The sequence below is a fragment of the Rhinichthys klamathensis genome, unplaced genomic scaffold, assembly GCF_029890125.1.
Source record: "Rhinichthys klamathensis goyatoka isolate OS25496 unplaced genomic scaffold, OSU_Roscu_1.1 h1tg000281l_1, whole genome shotgun sequence".
In the NCBI taxonomy this organism is placed as follows: domain Eukaryota; kingdom Metazoa; phylum Chordata; class Actinopteri; order Cypriniformes; family Leuciscidae; genus Rhinichthys; species Rhinichthys klamathensis.
In genome coordinates this window covers 7003174-7027177 of record NW_026606800.1, presented here as the reverse complement: position 1 = coordinate 7027177, position 24004 = coordinate 7003174, and the positions used below count along the sequence as shown (strand labels likewise).

The 24004-nt window shown below is 43.5% G+C and overlaps 2 protein-coding genes across 3 annotated transcripts in view; both read right to left on the bottom strand.

Annotated features, from left to right (window-relative positions):
• LOC130103056 (fibrillin-1-like) overlaps positions 1-24004 on the bottom strand; it is a 190998-nt gene that overhangs the window by 100724 nt on the left and 66270 nt on the right. The window lies entirely within an intron of this gene.
• LOC130102939 (adhesion G protein-coupled receptor F5-like) lies at positions 1057-23869 on the bottom strand. Of its 2 annotated transcripts, none has more exons than XM_056269083.1 (10): positions 23675-23869; positions 7396-7599; positions 7154-7294; positions 3646-3824; positions 3370-3540; positions 1876-3222; positions 1739-1780; positions 1554-1616; positions 1394-1457; positions 1057-1288 (listed from the first exon to the last, which is right to left on the bottom strand). In XM_056269083.1, the coding sequence occupies exons 1-10, from the start codon at positions 23865-23867 to the stop codon at positions 1200-1202; spliced, it is 2493 nt and encodes an 830-aa protein (XP_056125058.1). In that variant the 5' UTR covers positions 23868-23869; the 3' UTR covers positions 1057-1199. The 2 variants fall into 2 exon arrangements, with proteins under 2 accessions (XP_056125058.1, XP_056125057.1); XM_056269082.1 differs by having other exon boundaries at positions 1391-1457; positions 23675-23868.

The window sequence follows — 24004 nt, the reverse complement described above, 5'->3', positions numbered from 1 at the left end:
TGTTGTTTGAAATGATGTATCCTGTGTTGTCCAGTGCAGGATCTTTGTTATTCACTATCCATTTTATTGATCCTTTTGCAAAGTTTGACTGTATGCAGTTCAGCAGCTTTTGCAGAGGATATAATTCATCTGTTGTGAAGTCCTTTTGTTCTGAAAATAAAACCCATACAACTCATGTCACCCAACAATGAAGAAAAAACAAACAACATAATAAATATGATGGACCTAACAAATGTAAAGGGTTTTACATTAGGCATTGACTCTTACCACTCAAAATAATCCAAATAAATTAAAATATTCATGTGCTTATTGTTTTATAAAGATCTAATGTCAAAGTATACTTACATTTTGTAAATGACAAACTTTATAGCGCAACTGTAAAAAAAAAATTGTAACTGTAAAAAAAAAAGATTTTTTAGGCTACCTTGTTTTAGTGGTTAATCATTAAGGTGTGTGTATGGTACAGAGAGTCTGTGACTGTATGCTCATCAAATATGATCAAAAGTGTTAGTTTTGCTTTAGGGAAACGAGGTTGCTGAATACATACAGTACAGGAACTGAAAGAGATGCAAATGATTCAGAATCAAAGTCCTCACTTATACTTGTATAATGTATAATATTACGCAGGCGAGGTCAAGCTCAAAGAATTGTGAAAATTAAGAATAATGTGATGGCTTAAAATAATGATCAATTATTTGGAAACATGATCTATTTCATCATTATTGTCAAATGCAATGAAAAATAATAAAATACAAGAGAGCTACAATGGCAAATTTGATTATTATTATTCTTTTAATAATCCATACAGTGTAGAACCGCATGATACATGTAATTACACCAACTGGACAAGAAAACTGATGATTTAAAATGGCAAAGAAAAAATACATTAAAACATCAAATAAAGCTATTTCTCAAGATCTATATGAATGATATGATATTTCTGTTATAAATGAAAGTGCATCCAATCATGTAAATCACAGCATTATAATAAAACGTATCCCTAATTAAACATTAGATCTGTAGATTGTAATCTACAGCGTGTGATTGCATTTTTTATTAATACTTCAGAACATAGAAACACTTCTTCCCAGAAATTAGTAACATTGTACAGTTTACATATACTTGCAGTGTAGAAAACTTGTTTGGAAAAGTCTGTTTAATATTTAACAAAGTAGACTAAAAGTTAATCAAGTAGCTGATTATGCATTCATAAAAGTATCTGAGCCACCATAGCTGTTTGAAGATGTTGCTGCTGAGATAGCGCTGGCTTCAGATACGTTGTACATATCTGCAAATAATCATTTGCATGTTACTTAAAGTATTCTTGTCATGTCATAAATATTAAAAAAAATATATATTAAAATGTATCAATTTTAATTGCAAGACTTACTTCTTCTCCTACGCATCCTTTGAAAGAAACCCGGCCCGCTTGAAGATGATGGTCCTGCACTAGTACTCTGTAATACAGAGATTTAAGATATCAGTTGTAAACTGAGTACATCTATCATTAGGAAGAACTCACGGATCAGATGCATTGTTTTGTTGGAATTTACCCTGGTAGGGTTAGAGCTGGTAAGGTTCCTTAGTGACAGCCTTCCTGCCAGTGCCTCACGGATCTGTAACCATGTGAAAAAATGAAGATTAGAAAAACTCTAAGATCATTTTAACAATGATTGACACAATTTGACACAATGGTTTGTCAAATTGCAAAGTGATAAAAAAATCATTTTATACCTACCTTGCTGTCTAAAAGCGTTCCAAACACCAAAATAAAGAATCCCTGTAGAAGTGTTACAAAAATATATGGAAAATGTTATAACACTAGAGTAAATAACACAAGATGCAAATTCAAAACAAAAAGACAGAAAGTGATACCTGCAGTGAATTGAGGAGTGCAAACACCACATGAATGCCTACTTTACGGGACACCATGGTTCCAATTCCAAATCCCCATGTTAGACCAAAGATAGGAGTCAATATGGCCACACATCGGGCAATGACCACCAGGGCATGTTTCTCATCCGGTTGAGTTGTGGCACCAACTCCTCTCCTCAACATCTTATACAGAACCACAATCAAAACCACAAGGTTTATGGCTACAATAGTGAGAGCTGGAATCACAAATGCCAGAAGGGCCTTAGACTCATCCCAGTTCAGCCAGCATGCTAATTGTTTCGTGATATATTTCTGAGGTCCAGCTGTCGACGCAACAGTAATGACCGCTATGAGCAAAGGTGCACCATAACCGACTATGAAGGCAATGGCCATCATTCTGGCCCTTGACATTTGGGACAAGACCATGACTGTACGGTAAAAGAGCAACAGCGCTGAAATTAACATCCAGAAGAAAAGGGCCAGGTAAAAAAAGTGCATGAAGAAAACCGCTGGACTGCAGCGACCCACTGATGTTGGCTGCTCTTGTTGCGCGACTGCGGCTCCAATGATAAAACAGATGTTTGCGATCAGCAGGGACACGGCAATGTTGACTATGGAGACATGTCGCATGTAGGATGTGTCATTTCTTGTCATTGACTTCCACACGACAATCTCAATAATGAGGCACAAAATCAAGCTGGCCATTGAAATAGCTACGCCAATGTATGTTATATAGTCTAAGGCGATGTCATCAATGGAAAATGGTGACATTAGGATTGAAAAAGAGGTTGTGTGGTCACATTCACATGTAATCTTGCCAGGTTTGTTCCCTGAGGGCTTTACTTCACATCCAGTGGAATCCCATGCGTCAAGACTGAAGTTCCAAAAGACACATTGAGGATTTCCCAAAGACTGATTAGTAATGTCAAATGCAAAAGAAATGTTGTTAACCGTTTGGTTCACCTTAACAACAACCACATCTCCATTGATGCGCACATCTGAATTAGTGTTATTTTTATATTTAATATTACGAGTAGGTAGGACATTGACAAGATTTGTGAAGACTATGATAGTTATGGGTATGGATTCAGAAATCTGCGGTATGAGAATCTCAGTAGTTGAGTTTTCCAGGTTTGATATGCCACTATATCTGTCTGCTACAGTTCTATTTAACTCAATAGATGTTGCATTAATTGTAAAATTGCCATTTGTGAGACGGCTACTTATATTCTCAATAGCGTTTAGAAGTGCAGTGCTGGTGTTGTCTGTCCTGCTGTTATTGTTCAAATTCTCCCATGAGTTAATGGCAATGTCTGAAATAAGGATATCCACTGTTTTAAGGAAATTCTGGAAATGAAACAGAAAATCATGTTTAGTAGAAGCAATTTTTCAGCAGAGTGGATAATGAGTATTATGTACAAATATTTTATTATGATAAATGTTTTTTTGATTAGCAACAAGTTGACTAATGTCTTTCATGCATAATGTACATACCTCCATCACAGGCTTATTGATGATAATGGTTTGTGCTGTATCAGAGATTCTTATAAGTATTCCAACAATTGTTTGGACAGTCACAGGAGACTGTGTTATCTCTTCTGGATTGTCTGCTGTAGCTTTTTTGAGGTCAGCCACAACCAATGGTATGTCTTTTGGAGCCAAGGTCTAAATAACAAAGTAAAGAAAGAAATGTAAATATCAGAAATATTTTAAATATACAGTTGATTAATTTGTATTTTTTTTTTTTCATACATAGATGATAAAAATTACCTCAACTTTCTTTTCAAGGTCTTTGATAACTTGAAGCACACAGTTTGTATCGTCTTCCACTTCCCACTTCCCTGATTTACATCGATAAATTATGTTGCCTTCTTTGCCTTTTTCACAGGGCCCTTTCAAAGTTGCATCCTCTTTTCCATCTCCAAGCGTTGTATTTTTACAGATAAATGCTGGAATATATATTTGATTAAGTTACAGGAAAAAAAAAACGTCTAGGTTACTAATGTAACACCTGTTCCCTGAAGGAGGGAACGGAGACATTACATCGGACTGACGTCATTGGGTGTCGCCTGGAAGCCCATTCACCTCCAAAAAGTAACAGAACGAACCAATAAACATTGGCCACTGAGATTTGAATGCCGAGTTACACCTGGACATACTGTACGTGTAAAAATAGGACCGGCATTACTCACTTCATTCATGTTTTGCTGAAGAGCCCGAGACAAGATTCTGGCCATTCAGTGGTGGTGGTTCAGGGCTATGGCAGGGGAGACGTAACGACTCTGTTCCCTCCTTTAGAGAATGGGAGTTACATTAGTAACCTAGATGTTGCCATTCAGTCAGTCATGCCGGTGGTGAATGAGGGTGTGGTCGAGAGTGAGGAAGCTGAAACCGTCTCAGGGCCGCTTTGATGTGCACTTAGAGGGTTTAGTGGTCTGCACGGGCTGTGCCAACTTCCTGCGGGATTCCCTCGGCGAGAAGCAGGCTGGGAACTGCTGGGCAAAGTCCTCGACAGTGTCGCCGAAGAGGCCGGCCTGGGAGATGGGGGGGTCGAGAAACTTTGTCTGCGTCTTTCATCTCGGCCAGGTCCAACCAGAAACTACATTCCTGGACCACCAGAGTGGACATCGTCTGGCCGAGGGCCCGCGTCATGACTTTCGTCATTCGCCGTGCGCAGCTCCTGCAACAACCCTGGCTCAGAACTAGCCTTGTGAAGCCCCTTGAGAGCTTTTACCTGATGGCCTTGCATGATGGACATGGTATGCAGGGTGGAGGCGGCCTGTCCAGCAGCAAGGGCTGCTGTCGTCTTACCCGCCTTGGACATGAGTTGCGGACAATTCTGCCAGGTGGCGGCACTTTGCGGGTACAATTGACCGTTCGCAGGCCCCTCCCACAAAACGGCCATTGTCCAATCACACATCATAGCAACCGTTACTATGTGAGCAGGTCCGTCAAACATTGACTCCAAGCAAGATGGTGAAGCGGTGCGCCCACGGCGTTTGTAAATCGGACACTAGGTACCCCGAGAGATTGTCTGGAGGAGTTGTGTTCTTTCCGTTTCCAAAGCCGAAAACACAACGTGAGCGGTGCCTACAATGGATAAAACAGTGTGGACGGCCCCACTCCCAGTTAAATGTGTCGAACATGGTTAACTCGTGCGTGCGTGAGACTGAGACACTGAGATTAGTCAAAGAAACATGGAGAAAGCAGATCAAGAGGATCCACAAAGGAATTACGTTTTCTAAAGGGTTGTTGTTAACATGATATTCTCGGGGGGAAATGAGCAGCAGTCAACTAGTTAGCAGTGCAGCACCTGTAGACTAACAGTTTAGACTAGAGAAGTGCACGTTCGCAACGGGGAACGCATGAAGCTTACTTGACAACATCAGTTCATATATCAATATCGTAACGAATATAAATAACCTTAAATAATGTATGGTTATCTGAATCTTCCGTCTCTCATTTATAGTTACTTTTTAAACATGAAAATCGCATTCAGCACCACACGCAAGCGGTTGCCGTGGTAATGAACAACCTGCTTGTTAAAGCGAATGTATAATCCTGTATCTGAGGCAAAATGACTAAATATGCAGCGCGAGTTATATATTTCTAACTCCAAACAATTAGCCACTGAACCAGCTTATAAAATCTTCTTCAAGGCTGTGCTGGTTGCATTTGAGGTACAGGGCATGGGGTTTCTCAGATTTAGCTTGAGACCACTATAAGCATTCGCCTCGATAGTAGTCGTGTCTCCTTCCTTGCGTATTTTTATATTTTGAATAACTGTTATATCCCTCCACTGCATACTGTAACCCCTTTTGCCTCGATCCGGAGGATATCGCTGAGGTATTGCTCCAAAAAAGGTCACTGACACGCGCGGGGAACGTTAACTTATACCTCTTCCCGTCATGGGAATCTGTCGCGCTGGTCGTGTTTGACCATTTGTTTGATGGGCGTAGTAACAATAACTAGGGGGCGTGGCTTTTGCGAACGGTCAATTGCACGCTCCACCTGTGAAATATGGTAGTGAGAGTGGAGGAGGCAGAAGAACGGCTTAGGGCAGTAAAAGGTGCCTTTCACGTTTTCTGAACCTCCCAATGCACCTCCGGGAAGAAAGGCACTGGAGCGGCACACAGCTGTGAACCACGTACCACATCCAGGAACCAATCATCCAACCACGGAGCCTCAAACCTGATGCCCGCAGTGGCCTGGGAAAGCATGGTCGTCAACTCTGAATCCGATTCAGCGTAAGCAACCACCCCAGATAGGGGCAGCTCAGCTTTCTCATCCTCTCCGCAGGACAAAAGCCCACTCCCCGATGCAGCGATCGACATCTAATCCTCATCCGGAGCGTAGAATGAGACACAGGGTGACCCCCACCAACATTCGGCATCTCAACAGCACATGGTATGCTAGAGGAGCGGGAGGTTTAAGGGGCCGGGCCCGACGAAGAAGCTCCCACTATAACCCTCAGATCTCCCAGAGTGCTAACCAGACCCTTGGCTCTACTACGAGAAGAGGCAGGGGGCTGGGTAGCAGCAGAGGGGACTTGTGCCTCCGTATTGAAGGAGAGTAGTGACCGCAATGCCAATATAGACATGCTCTCGCAGTGCTGTTTGTCCAGACATGAGAGACAACGATCGTCGACGTCAGATGAAGTCAGGAAACAACCGCATCCAGAAACACAGAAAGAAATCTTGAAAAAGATGTTGACTGCCCGTGCTTGCTCTTTTAGGGAACTGCCCTTTTAGCCAAAAAGCCCAGGGGTGAATGCTGCACTGTATGCACAGCAAGCTGGATGCAAACACCGCTGGAATGTGCTTAACCACCAGCAGATAGATCCCACAACGAGCTGCAAGCAATAGCAATTAAAATGGCTGTTTTCGGAGAAGCTCTCCTTGTTAGCAATTAAAATTGCTGTTTGCTCTTCTCTTTGTAGAAATTTACTCTTTCTCTTGAAAGATGAATGAAATGAGCAATCGCTGTACAACCACTCGGCTCCGAAACAAAATATGAATGAAGTGAGTAATGCTGGTCCTATTAATACCTGTATGTCTGGGTAGGTGTGACTCGGCATGCAAATCTCATTGTCAGCAATGTTCATTGTCTCGTTCTGTTACCACTTGGAGGTGATTGGGCTCCCAAGCGAGACCCCATGACGTCAGTCCGACGTAACGTCGAATGTGACTGACTGAATTACAATTATTTCTTTCGGACAGCTGAAACAGAAAAACATGTGGCTGCGTTAAGGGTAAAAAAAATAATAAAAAAAATTCACCTTCCGTGCTTTTCAGAACTTTGATACTTTTACTGCCATAGCTGAAAAGTCGTAGTGCCTCGTTCTCCAGCTGGCATGTAAAGGTTTCACTCTCACATTTTCCATTTTCAATTGAATGTATCAATGTGATACATCTGTCCCCTGAGAGCATGAAACAGGTAAATACAATCATTGAAATAAAATAACTAAAAATAGCACTCAGTAACTTTTATAAGAATACACTGAATGTCTGTATGTACAACCTGAAGATGTCAAGCTGTAGCCAGGAGTTGTTGATTTCCAACTAAATTCATTTTTTGCTTCACAGCATTCAAGTTTAACTTTTTGATCTACACACTGGAACGTTCTTACGCTTTCACCCACTATGATATTGGGAATTGGTTTAATATCTATATCTTGCCACTGAATGTAAGGTATTGTCCTTTCTATAATACATGAGTACCGACCTGCAGTTGAAAAAAAAGCATATATACACGTTTATTTATGCCTTTATTATTTTCTAAAGCAAAAAAACAGATTCTGTCATTTACTCATCCTCATCTCATTCCAATCCAGTTTGACTTTCTTTCATCCATGGAACACAAGAGGAGAAATGTTAAAGAAAGTACTAGCCACCAGGGTCGTATGCAGGGTTTTATAAATACAGAGGTCCTTTTTAAAGTGATGTTGCCACCCCCCAAGACAAAACACAATCACAAACGGGAATGCCCATAAGTAAGAAATGATTCAAGGATTATTTTGCATAGATGTTACATTTCAGTGTCCAGAGGCAAATGAGCCATTTATATGAGCATCAACGATTGGTTTCAGCAATTTATTTTTTTCCTTAATTGATCCATGTTTTTGAACTAATCAGTTCAATTAAGCTGCAGTGACGCAATGATTTTACCAATCGGCGATTGGCTCTGATTTAGAAGGCGGGACTTATTCCGCCATATTGAGCGTTGTGACGCGTCTTGTGTTATTCTATAATATTTGGTACAGCCCTGCTAATCACTCTTTTCCATAAAAAGAAAGTGAATGGGGATCCAAAATGACACAAAATGCCACTAAAGTTTCATAAAAGTACTCATATGACTATTCATCTTCTCTGATATCATTAATTTTAGTGAATCTTCACACATCATCACTGTAGTGTATCTGGACTGTGCCAGTTTGACTCAATCAATTCTACATGTGAGAATGCTTTTAACCCTTCGACTCTTATCCGTAACTCTCTCCTCTGGCACCACCGAGTCTGCGTTAAAATTGCCAGTTCACCTGTATACGTAGTTTCATTTATTAAATACATTATATTCATTTGATTGACTGTCTCGTGCGCATATTTCAAAGCCCCTTTAAAGTTGTGATCAAGCTACAACGCTTAAAAATTTGTTGATACTTAAATAGTATTGTTATAGAACAGGAAAGTTAATCCTCGTGGCCAGAGGAATAGCGTCTCCTGAAAGTCTATCAGAGGGATAATTTTTCATGGGGTGATAAAGATCGGATGATCAGTTTGCTGGACAAAACAGATTAGTCGGTACTAAATTAATCCCATGGGGAATTGTCCTTAGAATCGATCTATTTTAGACCATTGACATATTTATATTTAATTATAATTCGTTGTGATTGATTATTGATAGTACAATTGTCCTATTTTTGCCTACCTGTATGGAGAACTGAAGATAATTCGTTGTATTCAGTCATTCATACAGAACATTGGCAACTTATTCCCTTACGGGTAATTTTATAATTTGTAGGTGATTCCCGATCATGTTTCATGATTCGTTATTACAATTATATTCCCTGTATCTGAGCTAATAGGAGTATCCCTACATCACACAAAGCTTAATTTATCTGGTAGAACAAAATTGCCTGATCCCTTTTCTCTTCTTAATTTGGTCACATGGCACATGGCACATGGCACATACTGAATTCGTATGCTGAAAATGTGAGAAAGCACAATAAACCAATATATCAACACAATCTTTTGAAATACACTTGCTGAAATGCTGTTTATGAAACAGCACAAAATAATAGAGTTAACTATTCACCCATTACTTGACAAAAGGATGTCTGCTGGGCTTAATGCAATTATCATGCAGTGACAGGCACACAACAGGTTCTATTCAGGAAACACGACTGAGACTAAGAATGTTCTTTTCTGTAATTCGAGGTTTGGTTTCTATTCAGTGTATCTGAAATCTGGTTCTGCTCCAGACATAAATTATATTTCATAAAAAATTAAGTATGTATTTTTTCTCAATATCACACTCCCAATAAGCATATTTTAATTTATGGTTGTGATTAAAGGGAGTACTGGTAACACTTTATTTTAAAGGTCCAGAATAATGCATTAGTTAAGCAGTAATTAATGATTAACTTGTTCACAATTATGCATTAGTTAAGCATGGACACAATAGTAATTAATGATTAACTTAACATATAGTAAGGGCATATTAGCCATTATTTACAAATTATTAAACATTTGAATGATACACATTTATGCTATAAAAAAATAAAAATAACCTAGTAATTAATGATGAATTGGATATACAGTAAATGCCTTTTAGCCATTTAATTATTAATAACTTAAGCCATATATTATTTTTGTTTAGTGATGTAATTATATTTCTAAAATAGTGTAATAAAGACAATTTGACCCCCTATTCTAAAGTGAAAGTTACATCATCATTAGTTATGGCAGTTATTGAGTGATATTTAAGTTTAAAGTTCGGTTTCGAGTTCGCTCGGACCGTACGCTCTTCTGTCAGTGTGTGTTGTGTTCTGTGTAGCACGCGGTTCATGTTTACATTGGCCACGTGCTTTCATGTCAGGTTTTGTCTTGTGCTGTGCATCACACAGACACAGCTTGTTTTACAATAGCTGTGTGCTTTCATGTTGTCATGGTTTGTGTGAACAAGTGGCTTATGAGTGTTCTCATTAGCTGCGTGTTCATGTCTCATTTTCTGAGCACATGGCTGGTGATTTGTTTTACTGGCATGTGATTGTGTTCTAGTCCCGTTTGTTTTGAGCACATGGCTTGTTGTGTGTTTGCTTGTGCCATGTGCTCTCCTGTCATTGTCTAACCCCGCCCATCTTGTTACCTGATTATTGGTTCATTTGCCCCACCTGTCCTCCCTCGTTACCTGCCTTGTTTGCTCCCTATTAATTCTTCCTGTGTTTTCAGTCCTTTGCCAGATCGTCGTCGTATGTACACCATATGTTTCCCTGCTGTGTGGTTCTGTCAAGTCAAGTTAAGCCAAGCCAAGAGTAGTTGTTTAAGTCAAGTCTGTTTTGGTTTCCCCCTCGGGGTAGTTTTTGTTGTCTGTTTTGTTTTATTTCATTATCATTAAAAATCCCATCAACTCTGCACCTGAGTCCTCGCTACTTTCATCACACCCATACCTAACATTTGTTTGCTGTAATCCACATCTTTAGAATCCATAAGACTGGGAGGAACAGATCCAAATTCAATTGTGCATACTTCATCTCCATTCTCAACAGCGACAGTAAACAAATCTCACACTTATGAATTAAAAAATTGCCGCCTCAAAAAGCTAGACGCAACACGTTTTACGGCAGATATCAAACGCTCATTCGATTTCGCCTGCTTCGTCACAGATTGCAACATGCCGTGAAGTGGGATACCATTTTCATGGATTAATAACTTAAATTCTGCTCTGTACCTGATACAAAACTGTTATATATCACCAGAATGGACTGCGACACCGTCCTTTGGACTACTATTGGTACCGCTTTTGACATTTTCTTAATAAAGAAATTAATGTGATTACACTTTTCTGTCTGTTATGTTTTTCTTTATAACTCTATATTTTTAAGAAATTGTTATGGGTAGGTTTAGAGGTTTGAGTGTGATCAGTGGCTCAAAATATCTTTTTAATACTATATTGTTACTAAAATGGTAATTTTCCTAAATATTTCTGTCCATTACATTGTGTATCATTTTATATTCTCAATCAAATGGTTAAGTTTAGGGATATAACATTTATCTATAAAATGGTAAAAGGGAAATTATACAGATATCTTTATGTTCCCTTTCGAACGGTCACTTCGTATTGCGTAGCTATACGCAGTGGGGAAACTCCTTTTCCTCGATTTACTGAAACCTATATGTAAAACGCATTTGCAGCTGCACAGCTAGCACACTGAGCGTCTGGCACGCTCATAGGCTGTGCTGCCGCAACTGCACAACCAATGGCGCGGGCGACTCTGACATACAGCCAATGAGCTAGCTCAACGTCAGAGCCCGTCAAGGGGGTGTGGTTTAGCCTATAAAAGACCCCCGAATTCGCCATTATAGCAGATTTTACTCCTTCAGCGACAGTACACATGTCCCTGAGCTTTTTACTGTGAATTCGCCGTCGAACAAGCCTTTCAGCCTGAGCGAGCTTCTCATCAGCAGACTTCGCCTGCACGTCGATTGTCTCCTGACGCCGTCTCACCTGTGGCTATCCGGCGACATCCTATATCCTTTATATTATTGTGATTTGTTTCAGAATGCCTCGTTCATCCTGCGCCACGTGCGGAGGCCGTCTGCACGAGGCAGACCAACACGAGAGCTGCATTTCCTGCTTGGGTGTCGACCACGCGGAGAATGCACTCTCTGCCGGCGGATGTGCGGCCTGCGACTGCATGCCTATCTCCGTGCTGCGCAATCGGCTAGCTCTCTCTCGAGACGGCGATGCCGCTTCAACCACGCTTTCCATTCCGAGGAAGAAGAAGCGTCGCAGCCAACGGCAACCGGAGGGTATGGAGATTTGTGAACGCACGCCGGCCGCGTCCCCGCGTGCTTCACTTTCTCCGACTCAAACGCCATCACCGGTCCTGTTCACAGGAGACCAACGCCCCCCCCCCACACGTGGCGGGCCTCGTCTCCTTCGGCGGATCTCTCGAGCGCGACGACAGCATATCCATCGCCGCTTCTGAGGACGAATGGCCGGGCTCTCTCGACCCCGTCACCGCTTCTCAATCCGTGGCCAGTGGATTAGCGACCAGGACGAACTCCGACGCCGAAATGCTTCGGATCCTGACGAAGGCCGTCGCGGACCTCGAGCTAGAGTGGGCCTCGCCCGAGGAGCCGCCTCGTAGTCGACTGGATGGATGGTTTCTGGAGGGGCGCCAGCAGGCCCCGCGTCACAAACCGGCGCCATTTTTCCCCGAGGTCCACGAGGAGCTAACCAAGGCCTGGCGCGCTCCTTACTCAGCACGTGTGGGTTCTGCAGTTTCCGCGACGCTCTCCTCCGTGGATGGCGCAGCGGAAAAGGGTTATGAGTCTTTGCCGCCCCTCGAAGAGGCCGTGGCAGCTCATCTTTGCCCGAGCACTGCAGCTAGCTGGCGAGCTAGAGCCGCTCATCCCAACAAACCCTGCCGAAACACCTCAGCCCTCGCTGGACGCGCATACTCCGCCTCCGGTCAGGCTGCATCGGCCCTGCACACGATGGCCGTGTTGCAGGTCTACCAGGCCAAACTCCTCCGGTCCATGGACGAGTCTGGCCCGGACCCGGAGACCTTTCGAGACCTGAGGAGTGCTACAGACTTAGCGCTGCGTGCTACTAAGGCTACAGCACAGGCCATCGGAAGAAACATGGCGAGCTTGGTCGTGCTCGAGCGCCATTTTTGGCTTAACCTCACTGAGATCAAGGACGCCGACAGAACGAGGTTTCTCGACGCCCCGGTGTCCAGCTCCGGTCTCTTCGGCCCGGCGGTGAAAGGATTCTCGGAGAGGTACACAGAGGCACAGAAAGCGTCCCAGGCCATGCGACACTTCTTGCCGAAACGGTCGAGCTCCGCGACCAGCAAGCCCAAGCCGCCGCCTTCGCCTCATCCAGCCAAGCCGGTGAAACAGGCCTCTCAGCCCCGCCCTGCGGCTGATAGCCAACGCCAGCTAAGGCCCGCGAAGCGCTACCCGCTCCCCAGGCGTCAAGGCCCTCGACCCAGCGCCACGGCCGACCAGGTGCCTCCGAAGTCGTCCTAGCACGGAGAGGAAAGAGAGAGGGCTCGTGTCTCGCGCTAGCCGGACCACCCTCGAAAAAGCTGGCAAAACTTCCCACAGCTCCCTGTTCAGTTCAGGCGGCTGGGGATTTTATTATTGTAAACAGGCCCGCAGCAGTGAGCGCGTCTTTGCAAACAAACGCCGTTTTCACGGCGACCCAAATAAAGCACAAAAAGAGTATGTTTCACAATCACATCACACGGGTTCACGGTCCCCCTTCACTAGGCGGCCCCCGCCCTGTTGTAAGACTGAAATCCCCCCGGGCAAAAGCCGGTATAATCAGTCAAACACTCAGTATGTGCACAAATCACAGTGTAAGGGTATCAGGTCCCCCTATGTTAGGCGGTCCCCCCCATTCAGTGTGTCAAGCCCTAGCCACACGGGTGATGGCCTGGCAAGCCATCCCCGGTGTGTCGAGTTGGGTCATAAACACTATAAAGCGAGGCTACTCGCTCCAATTCGCTCGCAGGCCCCCGAAATTCCAGGCGGTTATCGAGACATCGGTGAGAAGCGGCGTGGGTCACGTGCTTCGCACCGAAGTTCAGAATTTATTAGCAAAAGGAGCGATAGAGTCAGTCCCTCCCGCGCTAATGTATTCTGGGTTTTACAGCCGCTATTTTCTAATTCCAAAGAAAGACGGCGGGCTCAGACCCATACTAGATCTGAGACGTTTGAACAGGGCTCTCATGAGACGGCCGTTCAGAATGTTAACACTCAAACAAATTCTCGCGCAAGTTCGCCCGGGGGATTGGTTTGTTTCAATGGATCTGAAAGATGCATACTTTCATATTCAGATCGACCCTCGTCACAGGCCATTCTTGAGATTCGCCTTCGAGGGGAGGGCATATCAATACACCGTTCTGCCGTTCGGTCTGTGTCTGGCACCCCGTACATTCACGAAATGTATGGATGCAGCGCTTTCCCCGCTAAAAAGCCAGGGTGTGCGTGTGCTGAATTATCTCGACGACTGGCTGGTGCTAGCGCAGTCGAGAGACGAACTAATAGTTCACAGGGATTTGATTCTCGGCCATTTAAAATGCCTGGGTCTCACAATCAATGTTGCCAAAAGCGAACTGAACCCCAGCCAGACTGTGGTCTTTCTGGGAACGGTTTTAGACTCGGTGACAATGAAAGCGCGGCTCACTCAGGAGCGCGCGCTCTCTGTGCAGACACTGGCAGCCGCATTCAGGGCGCGCGAGCACGCGCCTCTGAAGAGGTTTCAGAAACTGCTTGGTCTAATGGCAGCCGCATCATCAGTACTCCACATGGGATTACTGCGCATGCGCCCGCTGCAGCACTGGCTGAAACGCCGTGTGCCAACCCTTGCATGGCAGTCAGGCAGCCTGCGCATTATGGTGAATCACGGGTGTTTAAGAGCACTGATTCCCTGGCGGGCTCAGGACTGGTACCACAAGGGGGTGACCATGGGGGTAGTTTCCAGGAGGAAGGTGGTTTTTACAGACGCATCCAACCTGGGTTGGGGAGCGCTGCACGAGGGCAAGCCTGCCTCCGGCCTCTGGTCGAGCACGGAGCAGAGCTTACATATCAACTGTCTGGAAATGAAAGCAGTTGGTTTGGCCCTGAAAGCATTTCTGTCAAACCTCAGGGGTCACCATGTCCTGGTCCGTACGGACAACATGTCAGTGGTGGCCTACATAAATCGCCAGGGTGGCATCAGGTCGGGCAACCTGTATGCTATGGCGAGGGACCTCCTCCTATGGGCACAGGCCAACCTGAGCTCCCTGAGAGCAGCGCACATCCCGGGCGTCCAAAATCTGGGCGCGGATATGCTCTCACGGGGCAACACTCCCCTAAGCGAGTGGTCTCTGAACCCTCAGACGGTCAGTCTGATATGGGAGAGATTCGGCGAGGCCGAAATCGACCTTTTCGCCTCGAGAGCCAACACCCACTGCAGGGTGTTTTTCTCGAAGAACAGGGACGCGCTGGCCCATCCATGGCCCAACCGCCCCCTTTATGCTTTCCCCCCCATCTCGATGGTCCCACAAGTCATCGAACGGGTCAGGGAGAGCGGATGCCCAGTCCTTCTGGTGGCTCCTCTCTGGAAATCCAGACCATGGTTTCCGGAGCTGGTTCAGCTGTCAGACACGGTCCCCTGGCCCGTTCCAATGAGGAGGGACCTCCTCACACAGGCCAAAGGGACGATATGGCACCCCCGACCCGATTTATGGGCCCTCCATGTGTGGCCCCTAAACGGGTACCCGGGGGCCTTCCTGACAAGGTCTTAGGCACTATCTCTGAAGCAAGGGCCCCGTCTACTAGGCGTCTGTATGCTTTGAAGTGGTCGGGTTTTTCCAGCTGGTGCTCGAAAAATCGAGTTGACCCAGAGTCATGTGAGGTATCGGTGGTACTCTCCTTCCTGCAGGAGCTACTGGACGCGGGCCGCACCCCGTCCACGCTCAAAGTTTATGTGGCAGCCATCGCAGCGCATCATGCGTTGGTGGCTGGTCAATCACTGGGAAGAAATGACCTGGTAGTAAGATTTCTGAAGGGCGCTAGGAGAATTAACCCCTCCAGGCCCCCATCAGTACCTCCCTGGGACCTCTCCACGGTCCTCAGGGCCCTGAAGGGGCCGCCTTTTGAACCGCTCCGGTCGGTGGGTCTAAAACCACTCTCGCTCAAGACTGCTCTCCTGTTGGCATTGGCATCTATCAAGCGAGTGGGAGATCTGCAGGCCCTTTCTGTGAGTCCGGCATGTTTGGAGTTTGGAGCGGATGACTCCAGAGTCATTCTCAAACCCAGGCATGGTTACGTACCCAAGGTGCTCTCAACGCCGTTTAGAGCGCAAGTTATCACGCTATTAGCCCTTCCCCCTTCTGCCGAGGATGGGGAGGTTAATCTTCTCTGCCCTGTCAGGGCGCTGAGAGTCTATCTGGAGCGTTCTGCGTCTTTTAGACAGTCAGAACAGCTGTTTGTCTGCTTTGGTGGCCGATCTAAGGGTGGTCCAGTTACCAAACAAAGACTGTCTAGATGGATAGTGGATGCCATTTCTATGGCTTATACTTCAGTGGGTCAGGTTTGCCCTATAGGTGTCAGGGCCCATTCGACTAGAGGCATGGCCTCGTCATGGGCTTGGTCATCTGGGTTTCCCATTCAAGATATTTGTGATGCGGCCGGCTGGTCCTCGCCTTCCACATTTATGAAGTTCTATAATATGGAGGTGCCTTCCCTGCAGGCGAAGGTTCTTTCAGTATGATTAAGACTCGATGCTGTCTGGTCTTGTCTACAAAAAATTACTGTGCATAATCACATACATACATATATAAAACCCGCTTAGGCTGGTTATGAATTGTACTAATAATCCTGACAGTGTCGGGGTTTGTTAGTATATTCTGTTGGTTGTTACTGACTCTTATATATTATTCAGGCCTGACAGTGTCTGGTCTGTTATATATATATATTCTTATATTGGGTTCTGGCTTGTTCTGTTAGCTCAGGGGGCCTGAGTTGCAGTGCAACCAGTTACTAAGGGTGCAGCGTTTTACAGGGCGTCCCCACTGCGTATAGCTACGCAATACGAAGTGACCGTTCGAAAGGGAACTACTCGGTTACTATCGTAACCTCAGTTCCCTGAGAGAGGGAACGAGTATTGCGTAGCCGGCCGCACTTAGTAACGGGTGAAGTTGTCGCTTCAGTCGTATAAACCTGCTATAATGGCGAATTCGGGGGTCTTTTATAGGCTAAACCACACCCCCTTGACGGGCTCTGACGTTGAGCTAGCTCATTGGCTGTATGTCAGAGTCGCCCGCGCCATTGGTTGTGCAGTTGCGGCAGCACAGCCTATGAGCGTGCCAGACGCTCAGTGTGCTAGCTGTGCAGCTGCAAATGCGTTTTACATATAGGTTTCAGTAAATCGAGGAAAAGGAGTTTCCCCACTGCGTATAGCTACGCAATACTCGTTCCCTCTCTCAGGGAACTGAGGTTACGATAGTAACCGAGTAGATATAAAAGATTTGTAAATAAATATATAAAAAAAATTTACTGTAAAAGTGCAATATGTTTACGTTTAAATGTTGCCAATACATCCATGTTGTACCTTTTACCGTTAATACAAACGTACAAAAAAAGTATGTTTTGTGTCTGTAAAAGTTACATATTAATACTTATATAACAATGAAACAGGGGGGTCAAATTGTCTTTATTAGTACTGTATTAATGGCAGTTTAGCCTTAATTATTGGCTAATTCTGGTCAATAAACTTTAACATCACTTAATAAGTGCCATAACTAATGAGGATATAACCTTCACTTTAGAATAGGGGGTCAAATTGTTAAAAATGACACAATTTTAGCAATTTATAACTGCAAAACCAGCAGTAATTAAACATAACAAATAGCTTATTGTTCAGTTAACTTAATATAATGGCACAAAAATATAATTACATCATTACACAAAAATAATATACGGCTTATTAAGTTAAATAATGGCTAAAATGCATTTACTGTGCATCCAATTAATCATTAATTACTAGGTTATTTTTGTTTATTTATAGCATAAATGTGTATCTTTCAAATGTTTAATAATGTGTAAATAATGGCTAATATGCCCTATATGTTAAGTTAATCATTAATTACTATTGTGTCCATGCTTAACTAACGCATTATTGTGAACAAGTAAATCATTAATTACTAGTTTATTTATGCTTAATTAACGCACTGTTGTGGAAAAATTAATATTTTAGTTTTCATTTGATTTTGTGTGGGTTTTCCTTTCTAATTCAATCCTGTATTTCTCTATAGAATGTATGCCTGTAGGCCACAGAACAAACACACACACACACACACACACACACACACACACACACACACACACACACACACACACACACACACACACACACACACTTAAGCAAATGGTCAGACAGAGCCTCTGAATTCATTAACATGGGTGATCAGGAAAGACAAAGGGTTATTATATGGCCAGCAGCCATATCACCCTGTAGCCCAAGACTGGTTGCCCACTGAAGCTAAGCAGGGCTGAGCCTGGTTAGTACCTGGATGGGAGACCTTCTGAGAAAACCAGGTTGCTGCTGGAAGAGGTGTTAGTGAGGCCAGCAGGGGGTGCTCACCCTGTGGTCTGTGTGGGTCCTAACGCCCCAGTATAGTGACAGGGACACTATACTATCAAAGAGCACCGTCCTTCGGATGAGACGTTAAACCGAGGTCCTGACTCTATGTGGTCATTAAAAATCCCAGGATGTCTTTCGAAAGAGTAGGGGTGTAACCCCGGCATCCTGGCCAAATTTGCCCAGTGGCCTCTGTCCATCATGGCCTCCTAATCATCCCCATATATATACACTGGTTGGCTTCATCACTCTGTCTCCTCTCCACCAGTAAGCTGGTGTGTGGTGAGCGTTCTGGCGCACTATGGCTGCCGTCGCATCATCCAAGTGGATGCTGCACATTGGTGGTGGTTGAGGAGATTCCCCCTTCCATGTGAAGCGCTTTGAGTGCCTAGAAAAGGGCTATATAAATGTAATGAATTATTATTATTATTATTATTATTCAGCTTTCGACCTCACAGGTGTAAAGCCCAGAGAGAATGGGGGGTCAGAGAGACCATCACGGAAATTTACAGGAGAAGGAACTCTGAAGGTATAAAGGCTGGTATGCTTGCTGTGTGATTTCAGGTCTTGTTCCTGCCACGAGGTAGCTGTCGTGGTATGTTTTTTGTGAACAACCTCCTTTAAATGAATAAACTTTCTTTTAAAGTACAATTGGAATCTGATGTCTCTTACTGTGATGCTTGCTTTGTTAATTATTGTTTTTGCTGCAACAGCACAATTCAGGACCCTTAAAATGTAAAGTTAATCATTAATTACTAGTGTGTTCGTGCTTAACTAATGCTTAATTTTGAACAAGTTAATCATTAATTATTGCTTAAATAATGCATTATTCTGGACCCTTAAAATAAAGTGTTACCGAAATACTAAATGTAGATACATAGAAATAACTATTACTTTAACACTGAAGTTGCAGCTCTGATACACAGCAGAAACACCATCAGTGTGAAAGAATAATACAAGCCTGCTGTTGTAGTAAAGCTGAAGCTTTGTGTTTGCAGGAGTACAAAACTCAGCTCCTGAAGGGCCACAGTCCTACAGAGTTTAGTTACAACCCTGCTCTAACACAAATACCTGTATTTTTCAAATTAGCCTGAAGGACTTAATTAGCTGGATCAGATGTATTTTATTAAGGTTGAAGATAAACTCTGCAGAGCTGCAGGCCTTCAGGAGCTGAGTCTTGCACTCCTGCAAACACAAAGCTGCAGCTTTACTACAGCAGCAGGCTTGTATTGTTCTTTCACACTGATGGTGTTTCTGCTGTGTATCAGTACTGCAACTTTGACGGCACTGATTTAAATGATATTATTTGTGGTAAGTTGCAGGTCTCTTTGCTAGTGGTTGACCAAATAAGCAAAATGACCTGCTGCTCGTGCTTTGCACTCAAGCACACACTCCATAGGGTGTGAGTGAGCATCGGCCAAAACAGTGGCGTAACAAATGATTCACTGGCAACATGTGAGAGATGTGGTGGCCCAAATGCAATTATACTCTTAGATTGTTTTATTATCCTCCAGGAATCAAACACCCTGTGATGTTCACTCTAGTGAACAAAGATTTATATTTTAGATGGCTATAAAATATTTTAAACAAATAATTAAATATAAAAAAAAAATAAATAAAAAAAAACTAACAACACAACACAACAGTAATCTGGTAAGTCTATGCACACTAAAGGTGATGATACACAGGGCAACATTTTGAGCAATGTTGCTGGGCAATCTTGCCGAGCGATTGTTGCTTGCACTTTCCCATTGAAAATGGGCAATACATTTCTATCTGGATAATTTAGATCGGTCGTGGACCCTGTGTCTCATCTGGTTGCCCGTTGACGCACAACATTGCCCAGCAACATTGCTCAAAATGTTGCCCTGTGTATCATCACCTTTAGAATAGCATTTTATCAAACAAAGATGAAGTAATGCTAATTATACATAAAGTACAAAGTGAGTATTCCATTAATATGATGGTGAACATGATTTCACCAAGTCCAACTTGTTCCTGGATCAATGTTGATCCAGGAACAAGTTGGACTTGGTGAAATCATCAACCAATCAGATTTTAGGGACAAGTTTAAAGTTTATGTCAAGTTTAGGCTTAAAATCAAGGTTAGGTGCTTCTTCCACTTATCATTTCCCTCTGATTTTAGGGATACGTTATGGGTAGGGCTAGGTTTAGGGGTAGGGATAGCCTGAGAAAACCCAGACAACTTCTGGCAAATTTAGATTTGCTCTGAAAGATAGGGTGCTTCTCATTTCTTATTTGTGCATCCTCGCTTCCTTTCCTCGCGTCTCAGCTCCACCCCCTGTAGGACGCGAGGGAAGGCTGCAAGGAAAAAAAAACGAGGACGGAGGAATTGAATGAAAGCTTTTTTATACATTGGAATACTTGATCACTCGAGCGTCACTCCACTGCGTCATCAGCAGTGCTCAAAGGATCTGCCTTTATGTTGTTAAAGTTTGTTTATTTAAGAAATTCATTAGAAATAATAATAAAGCAAGATACCTTGTTGAAATATGTGAGTTGTGTGGTTTATGTAAACTACAAAAGTAAAGTATAAATTCAAATGATTGTGACAGATGTGAAGGGGGAGGAGAATTGATACGTGCGTCATGTTTAGTCGATAAAACTCTTCCGCAAAGGGTACACCTGTGTATCCTCGCTCATAGCTCCTCTGGAAGCCTCCTCACTCCTCGATCCTCGCCTCCTCGCGGTGCAATTAGAGAATTGAGATGTCCTTCAAGATGGCTGAGCTCGATTGGTTTCCGGGTCATAGGATGGAGGACGGAGGAGCGAGGAGACGAGGAGGGATATTGAGAAGCACCCTTAGTCTGGCAAAGAGCTCATGCAAGCCCATTTCTAATCCGTCGAAATCGCACCATTAATCAGAAACGGTGGGGCGGGCTTTACACAATGACGACAGCACAGCGACGGTGAAGCAGATTTTGTACATTTACAAAGATGGATGCCGCAGTGGAACCCAATGCGTGGAACTAGGGGTGTGACGGTTATAGTTGAACACGTCATTAGAACTCTATAACCGCCAAAACCATGTTATTAAAAAAATTTTTTCACAAACATTTTTTATCATAGAGAATGTTTAAATACTAATATCAGCTTACGAGGGAAACGGAGGCGGAGTTAGTGGTTCTTCGGAGGATGCTACTGCTGGAGATGATTCGAGAGAGGTCTGTGCCCCTTTACCGATCAGAGCCTGCACGGAGTAAAAAGCCTTGTTTATACTCGACGCCTCCGCACAAGCAAGAAGGTGCGCGCGGCAAAAATGACGCGTTCGGTGCGCAAGACTGACCCCATTTCGCTTGGCTGTGTGCACGGCTTTTTTTGTAACAGCGCGCGCGGCGTCGCGTCCAAGGATGAACAACTTCAAGCCGAATCTGCTCGAGCATGTAGGGTAGGCTACTACGTCTCACCGCACCGGCACGCAGTTTGGGTGTCTAAATTGCAAAGTTCATTGCAAAGTTTTTTTTTGTTAAGGTTTTGTTTACTGTGTGTGATTTATTTAATGGAAAGCACATTCACTTCTAGTGGTCTTGCTGTTAATTTTAAATAAACATAGAGCAAGTAGCTAATCAGTGTCTGCTCGTTTATTCAAACAAAAGTTGTTCTATAACAAACGAACGTCGCTCAGCATATGTCATCTCCTTCAGCGCTCTGATTGGTTTTAGGTCTATCCAATTGTGCCCAGAGCCCAGAGGCATTTGAGCTACGTCCGTTGGTGACGCCCCTTTGGAAATGATTTGTCTATGAAGCTTTGCCAGACCGGCCCGAGACACACTGGCTGCGTGGCGTAAGCGCCTCAGCTGCGTGGCGTGTCTGTTTTTATTTTGGCTCCCATGTTAACAGGTTAGAGCTTGCACACTGCCTGCGTGGCATGAGCCGCATGGAAAACGCGTGCATGCTAGAAATAGAACCGACGCCTATTTTTCACGTGACACGCAAGCGTGTTGGAAGCGTTTCCAGGCAAAATAGAATAGGAAACGATGTTTATATGTCATTTTGTACACGAATACATATTAATAAATTACATTTTGATGTTTGAAAGTCTAGGTTTTGACATAAATTCAGATATCAATGTAATTTAAACAAATAATAATAATTATCTTAACAATGTGATTACATGAAGAAGAAAAAATACTTTTGAAAAAAAAAAAAACCTTCTGGGCCTCAAGGATATAAAGATAGGATAGGCTACAATAACAACATAGTGTGTCTTCTGATCAACGGCCCACCATCCGGCTAAATATAGGCTCTTTAAAGCTACACAAAATTTATAAATGTTATTGAAATAAACAGACACCCCACTTCCCTATTTTTCGGATTTTGGAAGATAACAGTTGAAATTGTTGTCGTAAAGGCAAGAGCAACACACCGCTAATCCAAATGTAGACTGTCCCTCTATGTCTCCTATCAGCAGCAGCGCCACGTCAGACACGTTTCTGGTGTGCAAAGACACAGAAAACGCGACGCTGCCGCCACGCAGCTGACACGCAACAGAAACGCCACGCTCACGCCACGCAGCCAGTGTGTCCCCGGCCTAACTCAGTTACAACTGAGAATGGCCTGGTTTTAACCAGGCTATAGGGTAGGTATAGAGTTAGGACTAAATTCTCAGACAGGAATGTTGTTCAAGGATCAACAAAAGCCTTCCTTGGCAAAATCACGGTAACCTAATATTACATAGCAGCCAATTAAGATATTGCATCCCAACATACAAACGTGGGATAGACTTAAGCATTATGAGTGTTTATCTGTGATTTGGTAAGCTTCTACATCAAAATATAAAAGTCCAGCTTCAAAAACGTATCAAACAAGAGAAACTCTGTCGAAGTGGGCAATGCTGTGACATATAGCGCAACAGTGCTGTGGACAACCCAAGTTCGAGTCCCAGCATGTGGTCCTTTTCCCATTCTGTGCCACTCTCTCCTCCCCCTAATTGCTCCCTGTCTTTCCTCAACTGCCCTATCCGTTAAGGGAAAACTGCAAAAACAACAACAACCAAACAAACCAAAAACCTCAATGGCTGATGCTGAAAATATAAAAAATGCCAAATAACGGCAGATATATTGGTCAAATATTAATTTTTGCCACCACAATGTGACATTAACAGGACTGAAGAGTCTATGGTATTTTTGTGTCTTTTTTTCTCTTTTCATTTTGTAGACTGATAGCCCAGATCCCTAGTCACTTTCACTCCATCACTGCATGGAAAAGAGTGGCCAACATTTCTTATTTTGTGCTCCATGGAAGAAAGAAACATTTTCATTTGCATTGATCATAAGCCAGATATTGTCTAAAGGTAGACTGTTATCTTTGGGTCAGATATCACAAAAGCACAATTGCCACATAGCTTTAATCCTGACCGAGGAACAGTCAACATGTAAGATATCATTGATACAGTAATACAAAGATATGTGTGACTCACCTTTGTCTTTCTCATCAACGTTTTTCACAGTGAGAGAGCTATGATCATCTGAAATTAGATATTTACTGGGGTCTAGTGCAGGATCGTTGTTATTGACTGTCCATTTCATTGTACCCTCAACAGACGCTGGGCGTATACATTTCAGCAGCATATTTTGCTGAGGATACCATTCTCCCGCAGTAGACAGGTTCATTTGTACTGCAAGTAAAATTTTAAAAACAATATTTTATCTTTCTCATTTATATTATAGGCTTGTTGGTACTTTCAACATTTCAACAAGCAATAGTCATGCTTATAAAAAAAATAAAAACATTTTTTTAAGATTAGATA